Source organism: Hemitrygon akajei, chromosome 10, assembly GCF_048418815.1.
Source record: "Hemitrygon akajei chromosome 10, sHemAka1.3, whole genome shotgun sequence".
NCBI lineage: Eukaryota > Metazoa > Chordata > Chondrichthyes > Myliobatiformes > Dasyatidae > Hemitrygon > Hemitrygon akajei.
In genome coordinates this window covers 162,793,460-162,818,765 of record NC_133133.1, presented here as the reverse complement: position 1 = coordinate 162,818,765, position 25,306 = coordinate 162,793,460, and the positions used below count along the sequence as shown (strand labels likewise).

At 45.4% G+C, this 25,306-nt stretch overlaps 1 protein-coding gene across 3 annotated transcripts in view; it reads left to right on the top strand.

Annotated features, from left to right (window-relative positions):
- The window catches only part of LOC140734896 (uncharacterized), a 114,021-nt gene that overhangs the window by 31,797 nt on the left and 56,918 nt on the right, over positions 1-25,306 (top strand). Inside the window, exon 9 of one of the 3 annotated variants that reach the window (XM_073059567.1) lies at positions 8,605-8,684. The exons of the other annotated variants lie outside the window; for them this stretch is intronic. Within the exon in view, the coding sequence (XP_072915668.1) occupies positions 8,605-8,661 (57 nt within the window). The 3' untranslated portion in view covers positions 8,662-8,684. Of the gene's footprint in view, positions 1-8,604; positions 8,685-25,306 lie in introns of those variants that run through there. 3 annotated transcript variants of the gene reach the window in all.

The window sequence follows — 25,306 nt, the reverse complement described above, 5'->3', positions numbered from 1 at the left end:
TTCTGAGGCTGTGTCCTCTTGTTTTAGACTCTCCCACTATAGGAAACATCCTCTTCACACCCCATCTATCAAGGCCTTTCAATATTTTATAAGGTCTTTATAAGGCCTTTCAATATAAGGTTTCATTGAGATCATCACTCATTCTTCTGAATTCCAGTCAATAGAGACCCAGAGACATCAAACTCTCCTCATATGGCAAGTTGTTCATTCCGAGAATCATTTTCGTGAACCTCCTCTGCAGTGACAGCACATCCTTTCTTAGATAAGGGGCCCAAAACTGCTTACAGTACAAGTGGGGCCCTGCCAGTGCTTTATAAAGCCTCAGCATTACATCCTTACTTTTGAATTCTAGTTCTCTTGAAATGAATGCTAACGTTGCATTTGCCTTCCTCACCACCGACTCAAATGGGCCTTTTGGGAATCCTGCATGAGGACTTCCAAGTCCCTTTGCAACTCAGATTTTTGAGTTTTCTCTCCATTTAGAAACTAGTCTATGCTTTCATTTCTTCTACCAAAGAGCATGACCATTCACTTCCCGACATTGTGTTCCATCTGCCACGTCTCCTAATTTGGCTAAGTCTTTCTGTAGCCTCTCTCCTTCCTTGAAACTGCCTGCTCCTCCACCTATCTTTGTATCGTCTGCAAACTTGGCCGTAAAGCCATCAATTCCATCATCCAAATCATTGATGTATAACATAAAAATAAATGGTCCCAACACAGACCCCTGTGGAACAGCACTAGTCAGCAGTAGTCAAGCAAATAAAGCTCCCATTATTCCCATTCATTGTCTCCTTCCAATTAGCCAATGCTCTATCCAGGCTAATATCATACCTGTAATACCATGGGCTTTTAACTTGTTATGCAGCCTCGTGTGTGCACCTTGTCAAGGCCTTCTGAAAATCTGAGAACACATTGGCCTCTGCAAGTAGTTTCTATTGCCTGGTAGAATATTAATGGGAATGTGCAGAGAAGAAAGAGGGAGTGGTGTAAAATGCGTGCTTGATGATTTGAATGGATTTAACTAAAGTGATCGTTTCCATCCTTTATGACTCTCTAATTCTTTGTATCCTTACAACTGTTTTTGAACAAATTGTTACATCTGCTCTTTTTCAGTCAATTCATTCATGTCTAGAAAGCATTAGAAGATTATGGGAAACTTTCTTCAAACCAATACAGTTAATCTAGTCCGACACAAATGGACACAAATCTAGACACGTGACAGTGTAGACAAATATACACACTCTGTACTCTGCGTTTAACTTGAGGACAAGTCCGAACATAGCAGAATTTTTAATTAAATGAATACATTGAACTATACACCTAGATCAGAGACATTTCTATACAAAGAAAATTCACACACTGAGCAAGGCATAAATGCACAGTTCTAATTGTATAGTTGTGTGAACGTACATAAAGATATTATACCAATTATTTGAACACAGTAAAGTGCAGGAAAATTTACTCATTGACACAAATCTTCTACAAACTGGTGCTGAGTGGATTTGGAGAGGTCAAGAATGGCTCCTTCGGCAGTGAAATTTAGGCCCGGAGCACTTCGCCGGTGGCAGGGCTGGGTCCTAGTGCGAGGTTTAGACAACTTGAGCACTAGCCCTGATAGTTTGTGCGCTTCTCTTGCCTAGCTGCTGTGCTTCGTGCCTGCGAACTTTGCAGCAATTTACACTGCTAATATGATGAACTGAGTACTGAGGCTTTGGCCTTATTCCTGGCTGCTCCAGGGATCTGGATCGAAGGACTCAAACGGGATTGGAACGTTGTTGCTTGCTCCTATTGCTTATATGATTCATTTTGTGTTTTCTCTTTCTTTGTGGGCACTGGGTGTTCTTATTTTTAAAATATGGTTCTTTTGGGTTTCTTGCTTTGTGACTGCCTGTAAGCAAACAAATCTCAAGGCTGTATAATTTATACATTCTTTGATAATAAATGCACTTTGAAACTTTAAAATCGGCTGAGCTGCATATTTCTACACCCACATTGCTGTATGGAAATTGTAGGTATTCAACTATATAAAATATATATTCACGGCTGCAAAATAGTCTATGTAGGAAAATCACAGACATTTAATTGCTTTGATAAATCTTCGTATCAGTTTCTGATCAGCATCTATCTGCCTCTAGAGATTTACAAAAACATGAGGGGCATAGATGAGGTGAATGGTCATAGTTTTTCTTTCTCCCCCAGGGTCGGGGAGTCAAAACTTGACAGCACAGGTTTAAGGTGAGAAGGGAAACACTTAAAAAAGGATTTGAGGGGCATTTTTTCCCCACATAGAGGGTGGTGGGTAAATGACCTGAAAGAGAAGTAGAAGGGGTGGGTATAACTGCCATGTTTTAAAGCTCTTTGGACTGGTGCACAGACAGGAAAGGTTTAAAACTTTAGAGCAGGGTTTCCCAACCTGGGTTCCATGGACCCTTCGGTTAATGGTAAGGCTCCTTGGCATAAATAAAGGTTGGGAACCCCTGGTTTAGAGGGACAGGAATGGTTTTGAAGGTTGGGGCCAAATGTAAGGAAATGGGACTAAATCAAGTGGACAGCATGGCTGGCATTGGATGAGTCGGACCAAAGGGCCTGTTCAATGCTGTATGACGATTAACTTCCATCCGCTAAGGATTCCATGGATTGCCCTAATTAGACTGATACAAGATTTCCGTTTATTATTCCTAATCACCTCCACACTTCCTGATCCTACTGGTTTGTTATCCACGTAACTACAGAAGATATTTGACTCTCCTTCCAATACCTTCTTTTGTCTTCCAGTTCGTGCTCTTTCTTGTTTTATTCTCCTTTCTGTCCCGATTCTCACTGGAGTTCTACAGGAACTTTTCTTCCATCACTTTGTGTATCTCTTTTGTCATCTCTGCTTTTCCTGAAGCGTTTGCCCTCCAGAGGTCACGCATCATACAGTTAAAATTTTGCCTCCTAAGATTTGATTCTACTTCATGCTGGCCATGTCTACATCAATTCCAACCCTCGTCCTATTTAAAAGTTCAGCTTTGTATTTAGACCATTAGAAACAGGAGCAGGGTGAGGCCATTTGGCCCATTAGGCCTGCTCCACCATTCCATCATGGCTGATTTATTATCCCACTCAACCCCATTCTGCTGCCTTGTCCCTGTAACCTTTGGCACCCTGACTTATCATCAACTTGTCAACCTCTGCTTTAAATATACCCAGTTAGTCCTCCACAGCTGTGTGTGGAAATGAATTCCATCGACTCAGCATCCTCTGGCTATAGAAATTCCTCCTCATCTCTTTTCTGTATTCTGAGGCTGTTCCCCACAATAGGAAGCATCCTCTCCACATCCACTCCATCTAGGCCTTTCAAAACTTGATAGGCTTCAATGAGATCCCTCCTCTTCCTTCTAAACACCAGTGAGTACAAGCCCAGAGCCATCAAATGCTCCACAGACATTAACCCTTTAATTCCTGGGATCATTCTCGTGAATCTCCTCTGGACCCTCTCTAATGTCAGCACAACTATTTTTAGATAAGAGGCCCTAAAGATAGCTCTCAGTACTCCAAGGGTGGTCTGACCAATGCCTTAAAGACTCAGCTTTACATCCTTGCTTTTATATTCTATTTCTCCTTGCATCTTCCTTATGATCTAAGCCTTCTGATCTGATTATCTCTGCTTCCTAATTGTTCTCCTATTAATAACTGATCCACATATCCCAAATCATCCCTCTGAAACAAGTTCAATGAAGCCCAATTCCATGTTAGGTTTGAAACATACTGATCAAGTTCCCTCGACTTATTTTAATATTCCATGCAATATTAGAGCTTTTGAAATCACTGATAGGCGCTATAGCTTCTACACATTTGTATAATCTCCCTGATTTACTCCTAGAAACCTCTCATACTGCTTGGTAGCCCATGTTTCATATCTGATAGTTCCCTCCCTGCTTCTCAACACTAACCAAGTATACTTTCACAAGGACATTCTCCATAGCAACCACCTGAGTGTCTCCTTTTTATCCTTCCCTATACTTTTAGACCAGCTTATAACCTGCAATTAAGTGCCCAATCTTATCCTTGAAGAGCCCTGTTTTAAACTTTCACCACCACATCGTAATCCTACTTACTTAAGCTCACGGACCATCAATTTTATTCACTATATTTCATGTATTTACATGCAATTGCACCTCTCACTCTCTCCCTTCAAAAACTTTACCATTTCCTTCTCTGTTCCTAACCAGCGCTCCCATTTTATGCTCCTCATGTTGCTACATGTTGACATCCATGTCAATTAAATTTAAACTTTTCCCAGCTTCATTCTTGAATCCCTCTGGTCAAACATTGGTTCCAGTCCCCTAAAATAAGATCATAGGATTTAGAAGCAGAATGAGGTCATTCAGCCCATCGAGTCTCCTCTGTCATTCCATCCTGGCTGATTTATTATCCCTCTCAATTCCAGTCCCCTGCCTTCTCTCCATAACCATTGAATCAAGAACCTATCAAGCTCAGCTTTAAATAAACCCAAATACACAGCTGTCTGCAGCAATGAATTCCACAGACCCACCACCTACTGGCTTAAAAATTCGTTCTCATCTCTGTTCTAAAGGGATGGCTTGTAGTCTGAGGCTGTGCCCTCTGGTCCTGGACTCTGCCACTATTGGAAAAATCTTCTCCACATTCACTCTATCTAGGCCTTTCAATATTTGACAGGTTCAATGAGATCCCCCTCATTCTTCTAAACTCCAGTGAGAACAGGCTCAGTTGTTAACCCCTTTATTCCTGGAATCATTCTTGTGAGCCTCGTCTGAACCACCTCCAATGCAAGTACATTATTCCTTAGATATGCTACCTGTGCACCCTGTCCTCCTTGAACAGATCTCACCTGATTCCAATTGAGAGGCCAACTGATATGCATCTCATAAACCAAGTACTAAGTGAGGTAATACCTTCCTATTTGTTTTCTTGCCATTACATTGTACTGGGATTAATCCAGAGATTAATTCATGAAGTTTTTTATTTTTTAGCTTTCTCTCTAGCTCTTAAAGTTGATTGCAGGGGATCCTGTCCCAATGTTGCTGGTGTCAATATGTAGCACAAATATAATATGCCACTTAATAGTGCATATTAAGGCCCCGAATCCTCGGCTTTGCCTGTTGCTTGGTGGCCGGAGCCGGGGTTGAAGCACTCGGCAGAGATGGTGCTCGGTGCTCGGTGTCGGAGGGCTGGTCGGAGGCACGAAGTTGTCGGAAGTTTTCGGACGGACTCACAGTTGGCTGTGCTCGGGTGCTTCCAGAGGCTGCATCGGGAAGTTTTGCCACGTTGGAGGTTTCTTCCTTCTGCCATCTGCGTGAGATGATGGGCTATCTGGGACTTTGAGACTTTTTTTTTTACCGTGCCCATGGTCTGCTCTTATCAAATTATGGTATTGCTTTGCACTGTTGTAACTGTATGTTATAATTATGTGGTTTTTTTGGTCAGTTAGTCTTGGTCTGTATTGTGTTTATGTGATATCATACTGGAGGAACATTGAATTTCCCCTTGGGGATGAATAAAGTATCTATCTATCTATCTATCTATCTATCTATTGAGTTCTTGCCTCTTGTAGGCTTATTTCCTATTTATTAATGCATGAGGCAGTAATCTATACTCAATTGACTGATCAATAATGGACTTTTGTAAGACATTCGAGGTTTTTGAATGGTAGGCTGGTCTGGAAGGGGAATCCAAGGTGAGCTGGCCAATTGGGTTGGTGTTAGGTGTTAGGAGGGAGAGGGTAGTGATAGAACAATGCCTGGAGTTCATGGAGTAATACAACATGGCAAGACACCCTTGGCCCAACTGGTCCATACCAACCCAGGTGCCCCATCTTGCTTTTCTGATTGCAAGTCTTTGATCAGTGATGTACTGCAGGGATGGATAAGGATGTGGAGAAGAGAGTCGGTAAGTTATGGGGAAAGGTTGAGCTTGTTTCCCTGGACGGAGGGCACTGAGAGGTAACTATATACTGTATATAATATAGAAATTATACGCAGTATGAAATTAAAATTTGAGAGGCACAGCTGGTTAGTCAGAATCTTATCCCCATGTTGGAGGTATCAAAAACAAGAGATGTATGGTGATGGAAAGAAATTTTAAAGTGCACTCAACACCACCAGGTTCAAAAACCACCAGGTTTTTTTTGAGGATGTGATTAAACACATTGATTAAGGAAGAGCAGTAGATGTTGTGTATATGGATTTCAGCAAGGCATTTGATAAGGTACCCCATGCAAGGCTTATTGAGAAAGTAAGGAGGCATGGGATCCAAGGGGACTTTGCTTTGTGGATCCAGAACTGGCTTGCCCATAGAAGGCAAAGTGTGATTGTAGACGGGTCATATTCTGCATGGAGGCCGGTGACCAGTGGTGTGCCTCAGGGGTATGTTCTGGGACCCCTACTCTTTGTAATTTTATAAATGACCTGGAAGAGGAAGTGGAGGGTTGGTTTAGTAAATTTGATGATGACACAAAGGTTGGGGGTGTTGTGGATAGTGTGGAGGGCTGTCAGAGGTTACAGCGGGACATTGATAGGATGCAAAACTGGGCTGAGAAGTGGCAGATGGAGTTCAACACAGATAAATGTGAGGTGGTTTATTTTGGTAGGTCAAACATGATGGCAGAATATAGCATTAATGGCAAGACTCTTGGCAGTGTGGAGGATCAGAGGGATCTTGGGGTCCGAATCCATAGGACACTCAAAGCAGCTACGCAGGTTGACTCTGTGGTTAAGAAGGCATATGGTGCATTGGCCTTCATGAATCATGGGATTGAGTTTAAGAGCCGAGAGGTAATGTTGCAGCTAAATAGGACCCTGGTCAGACCCCACTTGGAGTACTGTGCTCAGTTCTGGTCGCCTCACTACAGGAAGAACGTGGAAACTATAGAAAGGGTGCAGAGGAGATTTACAAGGATGTTGCCTGGATTGGGGAGCATGTCTTATGAGAACAGTTTGAGTGAACTTGGCCTTTTCTCCTTGGAGCGATGGAGGATGAGAGGTGACCTGATAGAGGTATACAAGATGATGAGAGGCATTGATTGCATGGATAGTCAGAGGCTTTTTCCCAAGGCTGAAATGACTAGCACGAGAGGGCATAGTTTTAAGGTGCTTGTAAGTAGGTACACAGGAGATGTCAGGGGTAAGTTTTTTATGCAGTGGTGAGTGCGTGGAATGGGCTGCTGGCGACGGTGGTCAAGGCGGTAACGATAGGGTCTTTTAAGAGACTCTTGGATGGATACATGGAGCTTAGAAAAATAGGTAGTTCTAAGGTAAGGACATGTTCCGCATAGCTTTGTGGGCCTAAGGTCTGTATTTTGCTGTAGGGGTTCTATGTTTCTAAGAGCAGTTACTACCTCACAACCATCAGGCTCTTGAATGAAAGAGGATAACTACACTCACTTGCCCATCATTGAGATGTTCCACCAACCAATGATCTCAATTAAGGACTCTATCACATTATCTCATGTTCTCATTATTTATTGCTAGTTGTTTATATTTGCATTTGCACAGTTTGTTGTCTTCTACTCTGGTTGATCTTTTGTTGATCCTGTTATAGTTACTATTCTATAGATTTACTAACTATGCTCACAGGAAAATGAAACTCAGAATTGTATATGATAACATATATGTACTTTGATAATAAAATTTACTTTGAGGGATTTTTTTTTACAGATAATGGGAGGTGATTGATTCAGATATAATGACTGTTTAAGAGACGTTTGGATTAGTTCTTAAATAGACAAGGAATAGAAGGGTGAGACCTAATGGTTAAAAAGGTCAGCATGGAGATAGTGGGCAGAAGGGCCCATGTCTGTGACGTGTGACTCTGACTTCAATCTCTTCTAATGGGAAGTCATTGTTAAGGCTGCACAAGTTAGGCATCCACCACATAGGATTGCCTTCAACTACTAAAACACATTACGACGGATAATAGCCGCACCACTCCCGTGTTTTTGTTTTGATCAATACTCATTTCAATTTTGCTAGGGCTCCTTCACCATAACTAGCATCATTAAAATCAGCAGCTCTTGCCTTGTATCTGGAGTTTGGTCCATTTTTAATGTTTGGATGGATCTGGGTGGGCCCAGTGAAATCCAGGTTGAGCAGGCTGCTGTAAACGGCAATATTGAGAACTTCCTGCTTCTCTTTGTCGTTGAACAGTACAAGACTGCTAAGGTGGTGATCACCCGCATTTTGTGAGTGGAATTATGCAGCTTCATTGATAACTTACTAAACTAGCTCCTTGTTTCAATTAGTACCTGCAAATTAATCTTCCTGTTATTGGCATTCTGTTAACAATATCCATATTCAAAATATGCTACAGATGATGGATTATTGAAATAAAACCAGAAAATGCTGGGAAAATAATAATTAACCTCAATAATTCTCTAAGCCCCCGCCCCCCCCCCCCCCCGACTCAGGGACCAACAGGCTCTCATTCACCATCAAAGAGAGAGAAGGGAAAGGGGGAGAGAGAGAGAATCGTTAGGGTGCACCCCTCCTCCTGTCTTGATGTTTCACGCTCCCGCGACATTTCAGTTGGCAACATTGGCGAGGTTGTCCATAGGACCACTCCCTGAAGGCACATGTCTTCCAGGCCGCTAGATCGCACGTCGAGCCCGAGAACTCAGTGGAGAACCGCAGTATGAGCTGAAGCTGTAGATCACGGACTCTGACAGGCCCCCAGCCACCTTGAAAGGAAAAGGAAGACAAAGGAAGAATAAGCTGTTTTGCTGACGAACTGGAAGGAGTCAGCTTGGTCTGCAAAATCCTCTAGCATCATCTTTTCTAACCCAAAAGAAAATAGGACTTCCCATGTTGCAGATATGCAATTGAATAAAAAAGGCACATTCACTAATATGAAGGAAATCATCCTGTTCTGGTTGAAGTACTGAGGCAGACCTGACCTGGACCCCTAAATTGACCCATCCATTTCAAAGTTGATGTCTACAGTCAGAGTCCTTTAACCTTGGATTGGGATGCCAGGCTTTATTGTAGAGAAAGGGACAGAGTTAATCCTAGTGGTAAACTACATATACCTGTCTGAACTGCTCCTGTGGCTCCTCCCACAGACCCCTGCTGACTGCTCCTGTGGCTCCTCCCACAGACCCCTGCTGACTGCTCCTGTGGCTCCTCCCACAGACCCCCTGCTGACTGCTCCTGTGGCTCCTCCCACAGACCCCCGCTGACTGCTCCTGTGGCTCCTCCCACAGACCCCCTGCTGACTGCTCCTGTGGCTCCTCCCACAGACCCCTGCTGACTCCTCCTGTGGCTCCTCCCACAGACCCCTGCTGACTGCTACTGTGGCTCCTCCCACAGACCCCTGCTGACTGCTCCTGTGACTCCTCCCACAGACCCCCGCTGACTGCTCCTGTGGCTCCTCCCACAGACCCCTGCTGACTGCTCCTGTGGCTCCTCCCACAGACCCCTGCTGACTGCTCCTGTGACTCCTCCCACAGACCCTGCTGACTGCTCCTGTGGCTCCTCCCACAGACCCTGCTGACTGCTCCTGTGGCTCCTCCCACAGACCCCCTGCTGACTGTTCCTGTGGCTCCTCCCACAGACCCCCCGCTGACTGCTCCTGTGGCTCCTCCCACAGACCCCCCCCTGCTGACTGTTCCTGTGGCTCCTCCCACAGACCCCCGCTGACTGCTCCTGTGGCTCCTCCCACAGACCCCCTGCTGACTGCTCCTGTGGCTCCTCCCACAGACCCTGCTGACTGCTCCTGTGGCTCCTCCCACAGACCCCCCCTGCTGACTGCTCCTGTGGCTCCTCCCACAGACCCCTGCTGACAGCTCCTGTGGCTCCTCCCACAGACCCATGCTGACAGCTCCTGTGGCTCCTCCCACAGACCCCTGCTGACTGCTCCTGTGACTCCTCCCACAGACCCCCTGCTGACAGCTCCTGTGGCTCCTCCCACAGACCCCTGCTGACTGCTCCTGTGACTCCTCCCACAGACCCCCTGCTGACTGCTCCTGTGGCTCCTCCCACAGACCCCCTGCTGACAGCTCCTGTGACTCCTCCCACAGACCCCTGCTGACAGCTCCTGTGGCTCCTCCCACAGACCCCTGCTGACTGCTCCTGTGACTCCTCCCACAGACCCTGCTGACTGCTCCTGTGGCTCCTCCCACAGACCCCTGCTGACTGCTCCTGTGACTCCTCCCACAGACCCCCTGCTGACTGCTCCTGTGGCTCCTCCCACAGACCCCTGCTGACTCCTCCTGTGGCTCCTCCCACAGACCCCTGCTGACTGCTACTGTGGCTCCTCCCACAGACCCCCTGCTGACTCCTCCCACAGACCCCCCGCTGACTGCTCCTGTGGCTCCTCCCACAGACCCCCCCCTGCTGACTGTTCCTGTGGCTCCTCCCACAGACCCCCGCTGACTGCTCCTGTGGCTCCTCCCACAGACCCCCTGCTGACTGCTCCTGTGGCTCCTCCCACAGACCCTGCTGACTGCTCCTGTGGCTCCTCCCACAGACCCCCCCTGCTGACTGCTCCTGTGGCTCCTCCCACTGACCCCCTGCTGACTGCTCCTGTGGCTCCTCCCACAGACCCCTGCTGACTGTTCCTGTGGCTCCTCCCACAGACCCCTGCTGACAGCTCCTGTGGCTCCTCCCACAGACCCCTGCTGACTGCTCCTGTGACTCCTCCCACAGACCCCCTGCTGACTGCTCCTGTGGCTCCTCCCACAGACCCCCCGCTGACTGCTCCTGTGGCTCCTCCCACAGACCCCCTGCTGACTGCTCCTGTGGCTCCTCCCACAGACCCCCCGCTGACTGCTCCTGTGGCTCCTCCCACAGACCCCCTGCTGACTGCTCCTGTGGCTCCTCCCACTGACCCCCTGCTGACTGCTCCTGTGGCTCCTCCCACAGACTGTGGCTCCTCCCACAGACCCCCTGCTGACTGCTCCTGTGGCTCCTCCCACAGACCCTGCTGACTGCTCCTGTGGCTCCTCCCACAGACCCTGCTGACTGCTCCTGTGGCTCCTCCCACAGACCCCTGCTGACTGCTCCTGTGGCTCCTCCCACAGACCCTGCTGACTGCTCCTGTGGCTCCTCCCACAGACCCCCTGCTGACTGCTCCTGTGGCTCCTCCCACAGACCCCCGCTGACTGCTCCTGTGGCTCCTCCCACAGACCCCCTGCTGACTGCTCCTGTGGCTCCTCCCACAGACCCCTGCTGACTCCTCCTGTGGCTCCTCCCACAGACCCCTGCTGACTGCTACTGTGGCTCCTCCCACAGACCCCCGCTGACTGCTCCTGTGACTCCTCCCACAGACCCTGCTGACTGCTCCTGTGGCTCCTCCCACAGACCCTGCTGACTGCTCCTGTGGCTCCTCCCACAGACCCCCTGCTGACTGTTCCTGTGGCTCCTCCCACAGACCCCCCGCTGACTGCTCCTGTGGCTCCTCCCACAGACCCCCCCCCCGCTGACTGCTCCTGTGGCTCCTCCCACAGACCCCCTGCTGACTGCTCCTGTGGCTCCTCCCACAGACCCTGCTGACTGCTCCTGTGGCTCCTCCCACAGACCCCCCCTGCTGACTGCTCCTGTGGCTCCTCCCACAGACCCCTGCTGACAGCTCCTGTGGCTCCTCCCACAGACCCCTGCTGACTGCTCCTGTGACTCCTCCCACAGACCCCCTGCTGACAGCTCCTGTGGCTCCTCCCACAGACCCCTGCTGACAGCTCCTGTGGCTCCTCCCACAGACCCCTGCTGACTGCTCCTGTGACTCCTCCCACAGACCCCCTGCTGACTGCTCCTGTGGCTCCTCCCACAGACCCCCTGCTGACAGCTCCTGTGACTCCTCCCACAGACCCCTGCTGACAGCTCCTGTGGCTCCTCCCACAGACCCCTGCTGACTGCTCCTGTGACTCCTCCCACAGACCCTGCTGACTGCTCCTGTGGCTCCTCCCACAGACCCCTGCTGACTGCTCCTGTGACTCCTCCCACAGACCCCCTGCTGACTGCTCCTGTGGCTCCTCCCACAGACCCCTGCTGACTCCTCCTGTGGCTCCTCCCACAGACCCCTGCTGACTGCTACTGTGGCTCCTCCCACAGACCCCCTGCTGACTCCTCCCACAGACCCCCCGCTGACTGCTCCTGTGGCTCCTCCCACAGACCCCCCCCTGCTGACTGTTCCTGTGGCTCCTCCCACAGACCCCCGCTGACTGCTCCTGTGGCTCCTCCCACAGACCCCCTGCTGACTGCTCCTGTGGCTCCTCCCACAGACCCCCCCCTGCTGACTGCTCCTGTGGCTCCTCCCACTGACCCCCTGCTGACTGCTCCTGTGGCTCCTCCCACAGACCCCTGCTGACTGTTCCTGTGGCTCCTCCCACAGACCCCTGCTGACAGCTCCTGTGGCTCCTCCCACAGACCCCTGCTGACTGCTCCTGTGACTCCTCCCACAGACCCCCTGCTGACTGCTCCTGTGGCTCCTCCCACAGACCCCCCGCTGACTGCTCCTGTGGCTCCTCCCACAGACCCCCTGCTGACTGCTCCTGTGGCTCCTCCCACAGACCCCCCGCTGACTGCTCCTGTGGCTCCTCCCACAGACCCCCTGCTGACTGCTCCTGTGGCTCCTCCCACTGACCCCCCGCTGACTGCTCCTGTGGCTCCTCCCACAGACCCCCCCGCTGACTGCTCCTGTGGCTCCTCCCACAGACCCCTGCTGACTGCTCCTGTGGCTCCTCCCACAGACCCCCTGCTGACTGCTCCTGTGGCTCCTCCCACAGACCCCTGCTGACTGCTCCTGTGGCTCCTCCCACTGACCCCCTGCTGACTGCTCCTGTGGCTCCTCCCACAGACTGTGGCTCCTCCCACAGACCCCCTGCTGACTGCTCCTGTGGCTCCTCCCACAGACTGTGGCTCCTCCCACAGACCCCTGCTGACTGCTCCTGTGGCTCCTCCCACAGACCCTGCTGACTGCTCCTGTGGCTCCTCCCACAGACCCTGCTGACTGCTCCTGTGGCTCCTCCCACAGACCCCTGCTGACTGCTCCTGTGGCTCCTCCCACAGACCCCCCGCTGACTGCTCCTGTGGCTCCTCCCACTGACCCCCTGTCTGACTGCTCCTGTGGCTCCTCCCACAAACCCCTGCTGACTGCTCCTGTGGCTCCTCCCACAGACCCCTGCTGACTGCTCCTGTGGCTCCTCCCACAAACCCCTGCTGACTGCTCCTGCGGCTCCTCCCACAGACCCCTGCTGACTGCTCCTGTGGCTCCTCCCACAGACCCCCCCGCTGACTGCTCCTGTGGCTCCTCCCACAGACCCCTGCTGACTGTTCCTGTGGCTCCGCCCACAGACCCCTGCTGACTGCTCCTGTGGCTCCGCCCGGCCTCATTCTCCAGGATGTAGTGTTGTTCATTCTTCCAGTCAATAAAAGCCGATATCTCACTTCTTACGTCTCAGAGTGAGTTATTGATGGTGCATCAATCCTGTAACTCAAATAACTTCCTTCAGAAATTCTCTACAGGCGCCGTCTGACCTCCTAATAACTCTCAGCATTCTCTTTTATTTTGGATGGATAAAGTCACTGTAAATATTTCTGATGAAAATCCCCTCTGCAAATAATTGGCTGCACTTTTTGCTGATAAACCATTCAATACAAAATTTGCAGACAAGTTAAAATTATAAAAATGTCACGTAATAGCATTTATGGCATAAGGCATCCGGGCAGAATTGGGCTGTTCAGCCCATTGAGACTGGTCTGCCATTCCAGCAAAGCTGATTTATTATCCCTCTCAATCCCATTCTCCTGGCTTCCATCTGTAGTATTTGGCACCCTGACTGATTAGAACCTATTGACCTCTGCTTTAAATAAACCCAGAGACTTCGTTATACCCAGTATATTTAATCGGTTAGTATTTTGTGAGTTCATTCTATTTTGTTTACCAATAACTATTTGCCTCAGAACTCTTGACGCTTGTGCATTCTGAGAATGTTCAAACTGCAGAGTTTTCCCGCTGATAAACTTGGCCTCAACAGCCTTTGAAGACTCCATCTCCATATTGAGTGAGGATTTAAGTTTCCCTGTGACGCTTCCAAAGAGCTTCGCAAGAAACTGGAGACTGATTCATTATTTCATTGAAGTCTGACATTTACTTGTATTAATTAACACCCAAAATCCAAGCAGCAGCACACGAGAATAGTGTGGGATGATATCATTGCGGTTTATTTATCAATAATTGGAAAATAAAAGGATTATTTTGTGGTGAATGAACTGCTTATTTTTCTTACAAGTCACTTAAGAGTACGCACATGCTTTATTTATCTCAGAGGCAATTTTTCCCCTGAAATTCAGAGGCTGCAATTATTGGAAGATTTTGAGCAAACTTTAATTTGTGGAAGTTTGTTTACATTATTGTAGAAAATTATAGCCTCAGTAATAGTTTCTGTCATTCCTGTTATCGGGGCTTCTGCCCTCCTGATGGGGCTTGTCAAGAAGGCCTTGGATTTCCTTTCAACTGGAAACTAGTCTTCTGTAAGAAAGATATTCCTTATTAATTTTCAAGAAGTTATTCAGATCTCTGTTATTTAATGTTCCCTCTCATATTAGAAATATTTTGGCTAAGCATGAACAACGCGAAAGCTTAGCTATTTTTTTAAGCTGTCAAACTTGTGATGTAAGAGGAAACATAATGGTTGCCAATAGCAGTTAAATTCCAATAGATTGTTGGCTCTTCCCGATCCCTGACAAAACTGGCACACACAGGCAATGTCTGAAATAATAAATTTATGACTACCCTGGGAGAAGCCGACTTGGAGCCCTGGAATGACCAAGAGTTGCTCTCAAGGTCCTGAGAACGGGCAAGTGGGAGATCAGAAACTGTGAGAACAGAAGAGATGGAGTTCAGAGACTCTGCAAGTGGAGCAGGCCAGCCAATCCAGCCCATTGTGCTAAAGACCTTTTAATATAACCTCCACTATCTAGTGATCAAAAAGTTAAATAGGACATTTCAATTTTTCCTATGTTCCTGACTAAAGCTTCATTTAGTCATTTCAGCCAGAGCAGGGCTGAAAATCATTACTACAAACTACTGATAGTAACCTCCATTCAAAGCCCTAAATAGTCCTTCCAGGTGAAGCAACACTTCACTTTGTGAATCTATTGTGTCCAATCCTCCTGATGCAGCCTTCTCTACATTGGTGAGACCCGTTGTAAATTGGGGTCCACTTTATCGAGCATCTCCGCACCATCCACCGCCAGTGGGACTTCCTGGTAGCATTTAAATTCCAGTTCCTATGCCTGCTCTAACGTGTTGATCCATGGCCACCTCTTGTGCCAAGATGAGGCCATCCTCAGGGTGAAGGAGCAGCACCTTATATTCCGTCTGGGTACCTTCCAACCTGATGGTGAGAATATTGATTTCTCCTGCTGGTGATCAAAATTTCCCCCTTCCTCTCTTCCCCACTCTGCCCTTGTACTTCTTCTCACCTGCCTAATTCTTCCCCCTGGGTCTCCTCACCCTTCCTTTTCTCCTATTATCCACTTTCTTCTCCTATCAAATTCTTTCTTCTCCTGCCTTTAACCTTTCCCACCCACCTGGCTTCACCTATCACCTTCCGGCTAGCCTCTTTCCCCTCCCACCCCCACCTTTTAAAAAAAAAATGCATTTTCTACATTGCTACAGATAAAAAAAAACCAAATCAAAATGAAGAACCTTAATACAGTGCAAAAATAAACATACAATAATAATATAATACAAAAAAAGATAGTTGAGAAAGCACCCAAATTGAAGACATGTAAAATTAGTATCCTCCCCAAGCCCCGCAACAATAAAGAGCTTCAGACCAACCACAACACAATATAGAGAATATAAATCGGACATTCAAACCCCCAAAGCTGTAAATACACTTGAAAACAGAAGGTATTAATGCCTACTACCAAAAAAAGAGAGCTGAAAGCAAGGGACCGAAAAAAAAACCTTAGTTAAGAGGAAAGTTATGAAAATACTCAATAAAAGGTCCCCAGACCTTATGGAACTTTAGATCCGAATTAAGAACTGAATAATGAATTTTTTCAAGGTCTAAGCAGGACATAATATCATTAAGCCATTGAGCATGCGTGGGCGGGGCAACATCCCTCCATCTAAGGAGGATTAAACGTCTAGCCAGGAGAGAAGCAAAAGATAATATTCGACACTTAGTCGGACTCAAACGTAAATCTGTCTCACCCAAAAAACCAAACAGAGCAATTAAAGGGTTAGGTTCTAGGTGGTGATTCAGAATATAAGATAAAGTTATGAAGACATCTTTCCAAAATTTCTCCAAGCTAGGACAGAACCAGTACATATGAATAAGAGAGGCCCCGCCCCTTTTGCATTTACCACAAAGAGGACTAATATTAGGGTAAAATCGAGATAGTTTAGATTTAGACATATGGGCTCTATGAACAATCTTAAACTGTAAAAGGCAATGGCGAGCACAAAGAGAGGTTGAATTAACCGATTTGAGAATCGAGTCCCAAGTCTCATCAGATAAGGAGATATTTAAATCATGCTCCCAAGCCATTCTAATTTTATCCGCAGGGGCACGTCCTAAGAGTGCTAACTTATCACGAATAAATGATATTAAGCCTTTACCCAGTGGATTAATAGAAAGAAATAAATCCATAACATTTTTCTCAGGCATTTCAGGGAAGTTAGGAATTAAAGGATTAATAAAGTGTCTAATTTGGAGATATCTAAAAAAATGAGCATTAGGCAGATTGAACTTAGCAGAGAGTTGTTGAAAGGATGTGAAGCGATTATCAATAAAAAGATCTTCAAAATGTCTAATGCCCTTCCCAAACCAATCATGGAATGCTGAATCATACGTAGTAGGTAAAAAAAGGTGATTATGTAAGATAGGGCTAGAAAAGGAAAAACCATAGAAACCATAAAATTTCCTAAACTGAGCCCATATACGCAGAGTGTGTCTAACAAGAGGATTAACAATTAATCTGGACAAACTACTAGGGAGTACAGAGCCAAGAAGTGCAGAGATAGATAAATCTTTAGTGGAACTCAACTCCATTGCCACCCAATTAGGGCACCCGGGTTGGCCATGGAAAAAAGACCAAAAGGTAGCACAACGTATATTGGCTGCCCAATAATATAAACGGAAGTTAGGTAGAGCCATGCCACCCTCTTTTTTTAGATTTTTGGAGATAGACTTTATTAATTCTAGAACGCTTATTCTTCCACAGATATGACAAAATGATAGAGTCTAAGGAATCAAAAAAAGATTTAGGAATAAAAATTTGGATTGATTGAAATAAATATAAAAATTTAGGGAGAACATACATTTTAACAACATTAATACGACCTACCAAAGACATAGATAGAGGTGACCATTGTAACAGACTCTGTTTTATAGTATATGAAAGATTGGCAAAATTTTCACGAGAAAGATCTTTGAACTTCCTTGTGACTGTAATCCCAAGATAAGTAAATTGATTATGAACTACTTTAAAACCACCCCCACCTTTTAATTCAAGCTTCTCCTCCTTCCTTCTCAGTCCCGAAGAAGGTTCTTGGCTCGAAACTTTTTTTACATATCCATACATGCATCCAGACCTGATGCATTCCTCAAGCATTTCGTGTGTGTTGCTATTGATAGTAATTCTTTGCTCACCAAAAATTTTAAGGGGATGTTGTGTAATGATTTATTCATTCTGGTGATCAATAAAAATAAGGTAAGTATGTATATTATGTTTGCGAAATAACTATTTTACAAATGAATGAAGTCTTATGAAAACAACAGGTATGGCTTGATTACTTAATAGCATTTTGTCACAATTAAATGAATTATTGGATTATTTCATCTTTGGTCACTGGTCACTGTGTTGAGAGGAGAATATTGCAGGAGAGAGATGCTCAGGGGAAGCAGTGTTTTTGGAGGGTGGGTGTGGTTTTGGGTTGGAAGTGGATAGGGCAAAGAGTCCAAGCTTGCAGTTGGGCTTGGTGGGAGTGGAGGGTTCAATCATGTCCAATGACTTTGCCTTCTACCATGCAAACAATCCAGACCACATTACAACATATGAAGGGCCTGTTCAATGGCCCTATTTAATATCGGAGAACGGGTACAGTGTACAGCCTGAAATTCTTACTCTTCACAGATATCCTCAAAACTGAAGAAAAACCCCAAAGAATGAATGACAGAAAAACATTAGAACCCCAAAGCCCCCTCCCCCATGCACAAACTGCAGAAAAGCATCAACCCTCCCATCCCCCCCATTTGCCTCAGCTAAAGCATCAGCCCCCCCCCACCACTGGCAATGCAAGCAATAGCAAACTCCCCAAAGAGAAAATTATCTAGAGTCCATTAAAAAGCAACTATCCAAACTTCCCTTAAATGTTGAAATCCAGCTGGCATGCACCACTTGCACTGTCAGCTCCTTCCACATTCTCACGACCCTCTGAGTAGAGAAGTTTCCCCTCATGTTCCCCTGAAACTTTTCACCTTTCACCCTTAACCCATGGCCTCTGGTTTAGGAAATGTTTTTCAATGGAGAAGTAATTCCACAGACCTTGGTAGCTTGTTTCATAGAATTTCTAGTCCAAAATATCTTAGTCTATTTGGCCAGCTTCTGGCAACCACGTCTATGGTTTCATTAACCTAGCACAAGGTGCTATACAACGGCAGACCTGCCAGGCCCTCTTTTGAATGAATGCATTCAATGCTAATTACAAAATACCCATTCACAGCCCAACAGATGGGCAATAAGCCTAGCCTAGCCTAGCCTGGCATTAATTACATATTGTCCATCACAGTCAGCTCTCAATGCAGCCACTAGGTGGCGGTAATTCACTTTTGAAGTTGCAAACATTTCGATGTATCTGAAGATTTTACAGTCTTTAGAGTATTTTCAGAAAAATTACAATATTACCCATATAACTAAATCACCAATTATATCATTTTCAGATATTTTAAAAACTTATTTGATCAGTGCATTATTGATTAGGCAGCACTTAAGATTGATCACAAATTAAATTTCTGTGCTTGGTTTGGTAGTCAAGACATGGTATTATTGCAAAATGTTAAACAGCACTTTGGAAGAAGAATTGATAGTAACAAAGACATGGAGTGTGCTCCTTTGGATGAAGGATAATATAGTCCAACACAATGTAACTTAGTTATGGCACTACTGACAAAGATAGCTGAGGCTTGACGGTCACAGAGACCAGTTTTAGTGTGCAGCAGGCACTGAGCAATAAACCTCAATCTTACTGTCTGTGCAAGATGTGCATTGTTCACTGCACAGTGACCACTGTAACGTTCTATTGGCTAAATATCAGCTGAGCTGTAGGCTTTGTGCCTGCGAGCTGCACAACATTTTAATCCACTGTGTGATGAACTGAGGTTGAGGCTGTGGGCCTGCTCTGGGCTTCGCGTAAACAAGCTCCACGACGTTTTACTCTGCTGAGTGATGAACTGAAGCTGAGGCACATTGGCTGTTTGTGCTTTTTTTGGCAGGTTCTTTTGGGTTTCTTGTTTTGTGCTGCCTGTAAGGACACAAATCTCAAGGTTGATAATAAATGTACTTTGAACCTTGAAATGAATATCCCTTCCATTATATTGAATTGCACTGCCACTGTGCTAAGTCAGAATAACTTTGCAGCTCACAACTGGGCAACGAGGCTTTACACAATGTCACAAAAAAATACAGTATACTCCACCATAACCTGTAAGCACCTGGCACAACCAATCCCTCCCTCTACCAGTATAATCAAACTATGGTGTCAACCCTGACTGAGTGAAGAGTATTATCTGCAAGTGGAAATGAAGACGAGCCTGGTGAAATTATAATACATTATGCGTGCATAATAAAGCACTGAGATAGTATGCTAATGGCAAAACAAAGTGATCCCACAGTCACCAGATCAGAAAAGCTCTGCAATCCTATCCTGTCCATTCAGAAACCATGGTGGGCAATTCAGAATCGAATCAGATTCAATATCTCTGGCATATGTCGTGAAATATGTTGCCTTTACGGCAGCAGTACAATGCAATCCATAATAGAGAAAAAACTCTGAATTACGGTAAATATAGATATATATTAAATAGTTAAATTTAATAAGTAGTGCAAAAATAGAAATAAAAAAGTTGTGAGGTAGTGTTCATGGGTTCAATTTCCAATCAGAAGTCAGATGGCAGAGGGGAAGAAGCTGTTCCTGAGTCATTGAGTGTGTGCCTTCAGGCTCCTGTCCCTCCTTCCTGATGGTAGCAATGAGAACAAGGCATGACCTGGGTGCTGGGGGTCCTTAATGATGGACACCGCTTTATTGAGGCATTGCTCCTTGAAGATGTCCTAAGATGTAAATTGCTAATGAGGGGAGCTGAGTCGGTGAATACGCCAGTCCTCACTGATGGGCAAATGTGGATCGGTAAGAATGTCAGTACATCATATCCTTTCCATGAAAAAAGGAAATCTCTGGGAATTAAAATACTGATTTGATAGATCATATATGATTAGCAATATAAATCAGGTCATGGCATTTTGCATGTTAAACACTAACTTTTGAAAGCTTTCTCAATGGATAGTGTTTGCTTGGTCTGTTCCAGAAGAAAATCAGTTCTGGTTCTAATCATAAGTACCGGTTTGAGGAAAGTGCAGTCTCTTTATTTTTAGATAACTTGCAAAGAAAAAGTTACACTTTTAGAACTCTGTTCTTAAACCATTACCAAAGAAAGAACTCTCCAGTTAGCAAGAGGAAATCTGGACGTCTGATAGGTTAAATCAAGGTTGCCATTTGGAGAACAGATTTTGTTTTTTTTCATCCTGTCTGTTAAGGAACTGCTGAGTGTGACTTTCTGGGAAATGGTTCTCTAGCTCCTGGTAGGCCGACAGACATAGTGACTGATCCTGCTGATCAGTACAGTATGGCAGAGCTAACCTTGTTGCTATGAAAGAGGTCAGCACAACAGAGTGAACTGCCCCACACTGGCTGTGGAAACCTGACCCTCAGTGCTAAACTTAACTCAGCCAAGGCAACAAAACATAATAAACTTTTTAATCTGCACATATGCTCTTAGGAACTGTAGAAAATTACAGTTTTAGTTCAAGAATATATTAACTCCTGAGCTTAACAATCACATTAAATCACAAACAGGAATACAGTACTGTGCTTACAAACTGGACAAGGATTCCATTTTCAAAACAACCGTCTTTTTGTTTCAAATACTCACGGTTTAAAAAATATCCCTAATTTTTCTCCCTCTCCCCAACCACACCAACGAGCCTTCTCATCATCTGTAGATTAGTGCAGCAAATATTGCAAATTCCTTCAGTCAACCTTGATTTATAAATTTACCAATTAATTTATATGAAAGTATTCACCAGGAGCAGTTGCTATTCTATGTGCCAAGTCACATGGGATGACATGCTGCATATTGACCCACAGAGAAGAAATTAAACCATCAAAAATTGTTGCAACATAGTGATAAATTGCAAATGCCAGGCGATGCTTAAGTTGCAAAAGTTTAACCTTGGGAGACTATTATTTTACAAAGCTCGTTATAAGAAAGTGTGTGACACAATAATCAATAGTTAATACACATCACCTGCAGACCCTGTTGCAATGAGTTATTAATCCGCACTGGCAATGGGAGAGACAAGCAGAAGTACGTCATATGGCCCTTGTGCTTGCTTTGCCATTCAATATTTTCACGGCTGATCTTTTACCTCAGCACCATTTGATATTTTATCAAAGTTCAAAGTAAATTTATATATCCGTCACCATATACAACCCCGGGATCCATTTTCTTGCAGGCATACTCAGTAAATCTATAGAGTAATAACCAGCACCGAGTCAATGAAAGACTGTTCCGACTTGGGCTTTCAACCAGTGTGCAAAAAGACAACAAGCTGCCCAAACACAAAAAGAAAGAAATAATAATAAGCAATAAATATTGTGAACATGAGGCGAAGAGTCCTTGAAAGTGAGTCCATTGGTTATGGGAGCATTTCAATGATGGGGCAAGTGAAGTTATCGCCTTTGGTTCAAGAGCCTGATGGTCGAGGGGTAATAACTGTTCCTGAACCCGCTGGTGTGAGTCGTGCCACTCCTGCATCTTCTTTCTGATCGCCGCGGCGAGAAGAAGTTGTGTCCTGATGGATGCTGCTTTCCTGTGTCAGCATTTCATGTAGATGTGCTCACTGGTGGGAAGGCCTTTACCTGTGACGGACTGGGCCGTATCCATCACTTTTCATGGGATTTTCCATTCAAGGGCATTGGTGTTTCCATACCAGGCTGTGATGCATCCATTTCTCTTTTGGATATTTTCAGCAACTGAGCTTCCACAACCTCTCAGATAACAATTCCAAGTATTTACAACCTCTTGAGAAGAAACATCTTCCTCTCTCAGTCCTGGCTGACTGATCACTTATTTTGACTCTGTGACTCCAATTTTAGATATTCCAGTGAAGAGAAACACCAGCTCCACACCCAGCCTGTCCTTCCCCCCTCCCAGTAAATTTGTTACCTTTCAATCAGATTGACACAGTACTCTCCTGTTCACAACCATTTCATATGTTACTCCAAAAACGTAGATCTGCATATGACTGCAGACTATAGGACCATTAGATAAAGGAGAATTATATTAGATAATTAGAATCAGGCCATTTAGCCCATCAAGTCTGCTCCACCATTTCATCTTGGCTGATCCATTTCCCACTCAACCCCAATCTCCTGCTGTCTTCCTGTATCCCTTCATGCCCTGACTAATCAAGAATCTATCAACCTCTGCCTTAAATATACCCAATGACTTGGCCTCCTCAGCCAACTGAGGCAACGAATTCCACAGATTCACCACTCCCAGGCTAAAGAAATTCCTCCTCCTCTCCATTCTGAATGGACGTCCCTCTATTCTGAGGTTGTCCCCCCTGGTCTTAGACTCCACCACCATAGGAAACATCCTCTCCACACCCACTCTATCGAGGCCTTTCCACATTCGATAGGTTTCAATTACAATTAACACTGGAAACATGGTGACACATTTTCGGGTTGCCCTTGGGTGCATCTTTGGACCGTGTTGACGCAAATGATACAGTTCACTGTATGCTTCAATGTACATGTGCCATATAAAGTGAACCTTTATCTTCTAAAGGTAAGATAAAGGTGGGTGCTCCGGTGTCCTTCCACAGCCCAAAGACATACCGTTTGGTAGGTTAATTGGTCATATTCCTGTGATGTTGGCCGGTGGAGTCGTGGTATCAGCACTGGGCTTCAAGGTAGATGGTCCTCAGTTCAAACCCAGCCAGGTCCCAGCCTGGGCAGCGGCAGTATCTGTGTATCTATCCCCATGGACCCTATGATTCACGAGGTCACAAAGAGTCAAACAAAACAACATATTCCCGTGATCAGGCTAGGGTTAAATCAGGGGATAGCTGGTCGGCGTGGCTCGAAGGGCCGGATGGGTCTATTTTGTGCTGTATCTCAATAATTAAAATAAATAAATGAATAATCATGTATTCAATTGGATTTACAACCAAAATTAGATATAGAGCTATGTCAAGAGAAATTAGAGTAGATGGCTATCTAGGTAGATTTCACAAGTGGCCCTATGGTGAAGAGAGGCTGAGAACAATTATCAGATATGGGGTCAGAGCTGATGAACTCTGTTTCCCCTTCCACAGATGTTGCCCGACCTGTCCTTTTTTCTCTTTTTAATACCAGTATCCGCATTTTTAAAACTATTTTCAATTCACTGCCACTTGTGCTGGTTGACGAGCTGAGTGTCTGCAGCAGTTTTTGTTTATATGTCAGATCCTGGGCTGGGTTGTCACTTGTAAACTCTTGCTGACTCACAAGGATTTCCTTCCAATTGACACTCACCAGACAGCTCACCTCCACAGGAAAAAGAGCTTTCGCCCGTTGGGATCTCACTGGCTCATCGTCCTGTTGCCTTGAAGCTGACTTCTGAGCAGTTTCCTGCACTCTCCAGTAATGTCAATGTTTTCTGCTGCAACTGTGTTAATATTCCAGGCATTAACAAGCAGGAGATTGCATGCAGTCATTGCTAAGGTGTTGCAGGAGTGATCTCTAGTGAGAGAGAGCCTGTCCGAGATACGGAGGGACTGGGTTTGGGGCTGTAGTTTTTGAGGGACTCTAGATCAAGTTGTCTTTGTGAGCTTTGTTATTGCTTGGGAGGGGTTGTCAGTGCTTTTGCTGGAGCAAGAGGGGGAAGGCGAGGGTCAATGCTTTATCTGCTGCTTGTACGTGAGAATGTTCCTCTCATTCATTCTTTTGGATTTTTTCCTGCTTGGTGCATGTCTGCAAAGAGTAAGAGTTTCAGGTTGCATACTCTATACATTCTCTGCTATTAAATTGAACCGTTGAAGTCTGCTTGTGCATTTGTGTCTAAGATTTAGCCAGGCTTAAAACCAAGGCTTCTAAAAATGTTTTTTTCTGAGTTAGCTGTTGGGACTGGATTCTAATAGCTATTCTACACTTCTACAGTCCCATTTTAGAAATGGCTGATTTAACTGCATGCCTGGCTCCTACCGAATAATACTCAACACTTATAGTTACTGTCACCCAGCCAGTCACTGGGTATTGAGTCTAGATGGAACAGCTGATCTATGAATGACAGCGCCACTGATCTGAAGCTAACTGTCAGTCAATCAGCAGAAACTGAAAGAGCTGAATGCACTGGAATGATTTCATTCTTAATGAACAGCTGCCAATTGCCAACCATACAGAGAGAAACTGGGTTATGGACTGATGGTCTGGGCTTCAAACATACTCTTGATAGGTCTGCTTAATGCTACGTCCCTTCAGAAATATTCATTAACCAACTTTGCCAAATCATTGGATTGTTTAAAGCTTAAAATTAGCATTTTCTTTATTTTAAAGCATTTACTGTTGATGTAAATTTGAACCTCCAGCTCAGTACAATGTATCATAGTGGAGTCCATTCCATCTGACAAAGCCAAAGCAAACTCATTAACAAAGTATGTAGATGTCACTTTTTGCAGCCTGGAGACTCATTTTATTGCAGCCATTTGCAGGAAAATAAAGAAATATAATAGGTTTTATGAATACTATACTTAAATAATCTGTTAGTATCACACGCTAATAAAAAGTTCATATCAATTGACAATATCTACAGCAACGATGATGAAGCAAAGTAATTTGGGCAAGTATTTGAAAGTGCATACAATAATTAGCTTCCATGCTTGGCTCCAATAGTTCCCATGTGACTCTTAGATGAGCCTGACATTCTGAGGCCTCTGTTGGTCAGGGTCAACCGTGGAGGTTGCATCCTCACTGTCCAGATACACAAGCCAGGGCAGTACGATGTGGAGGGTAAGCCGTT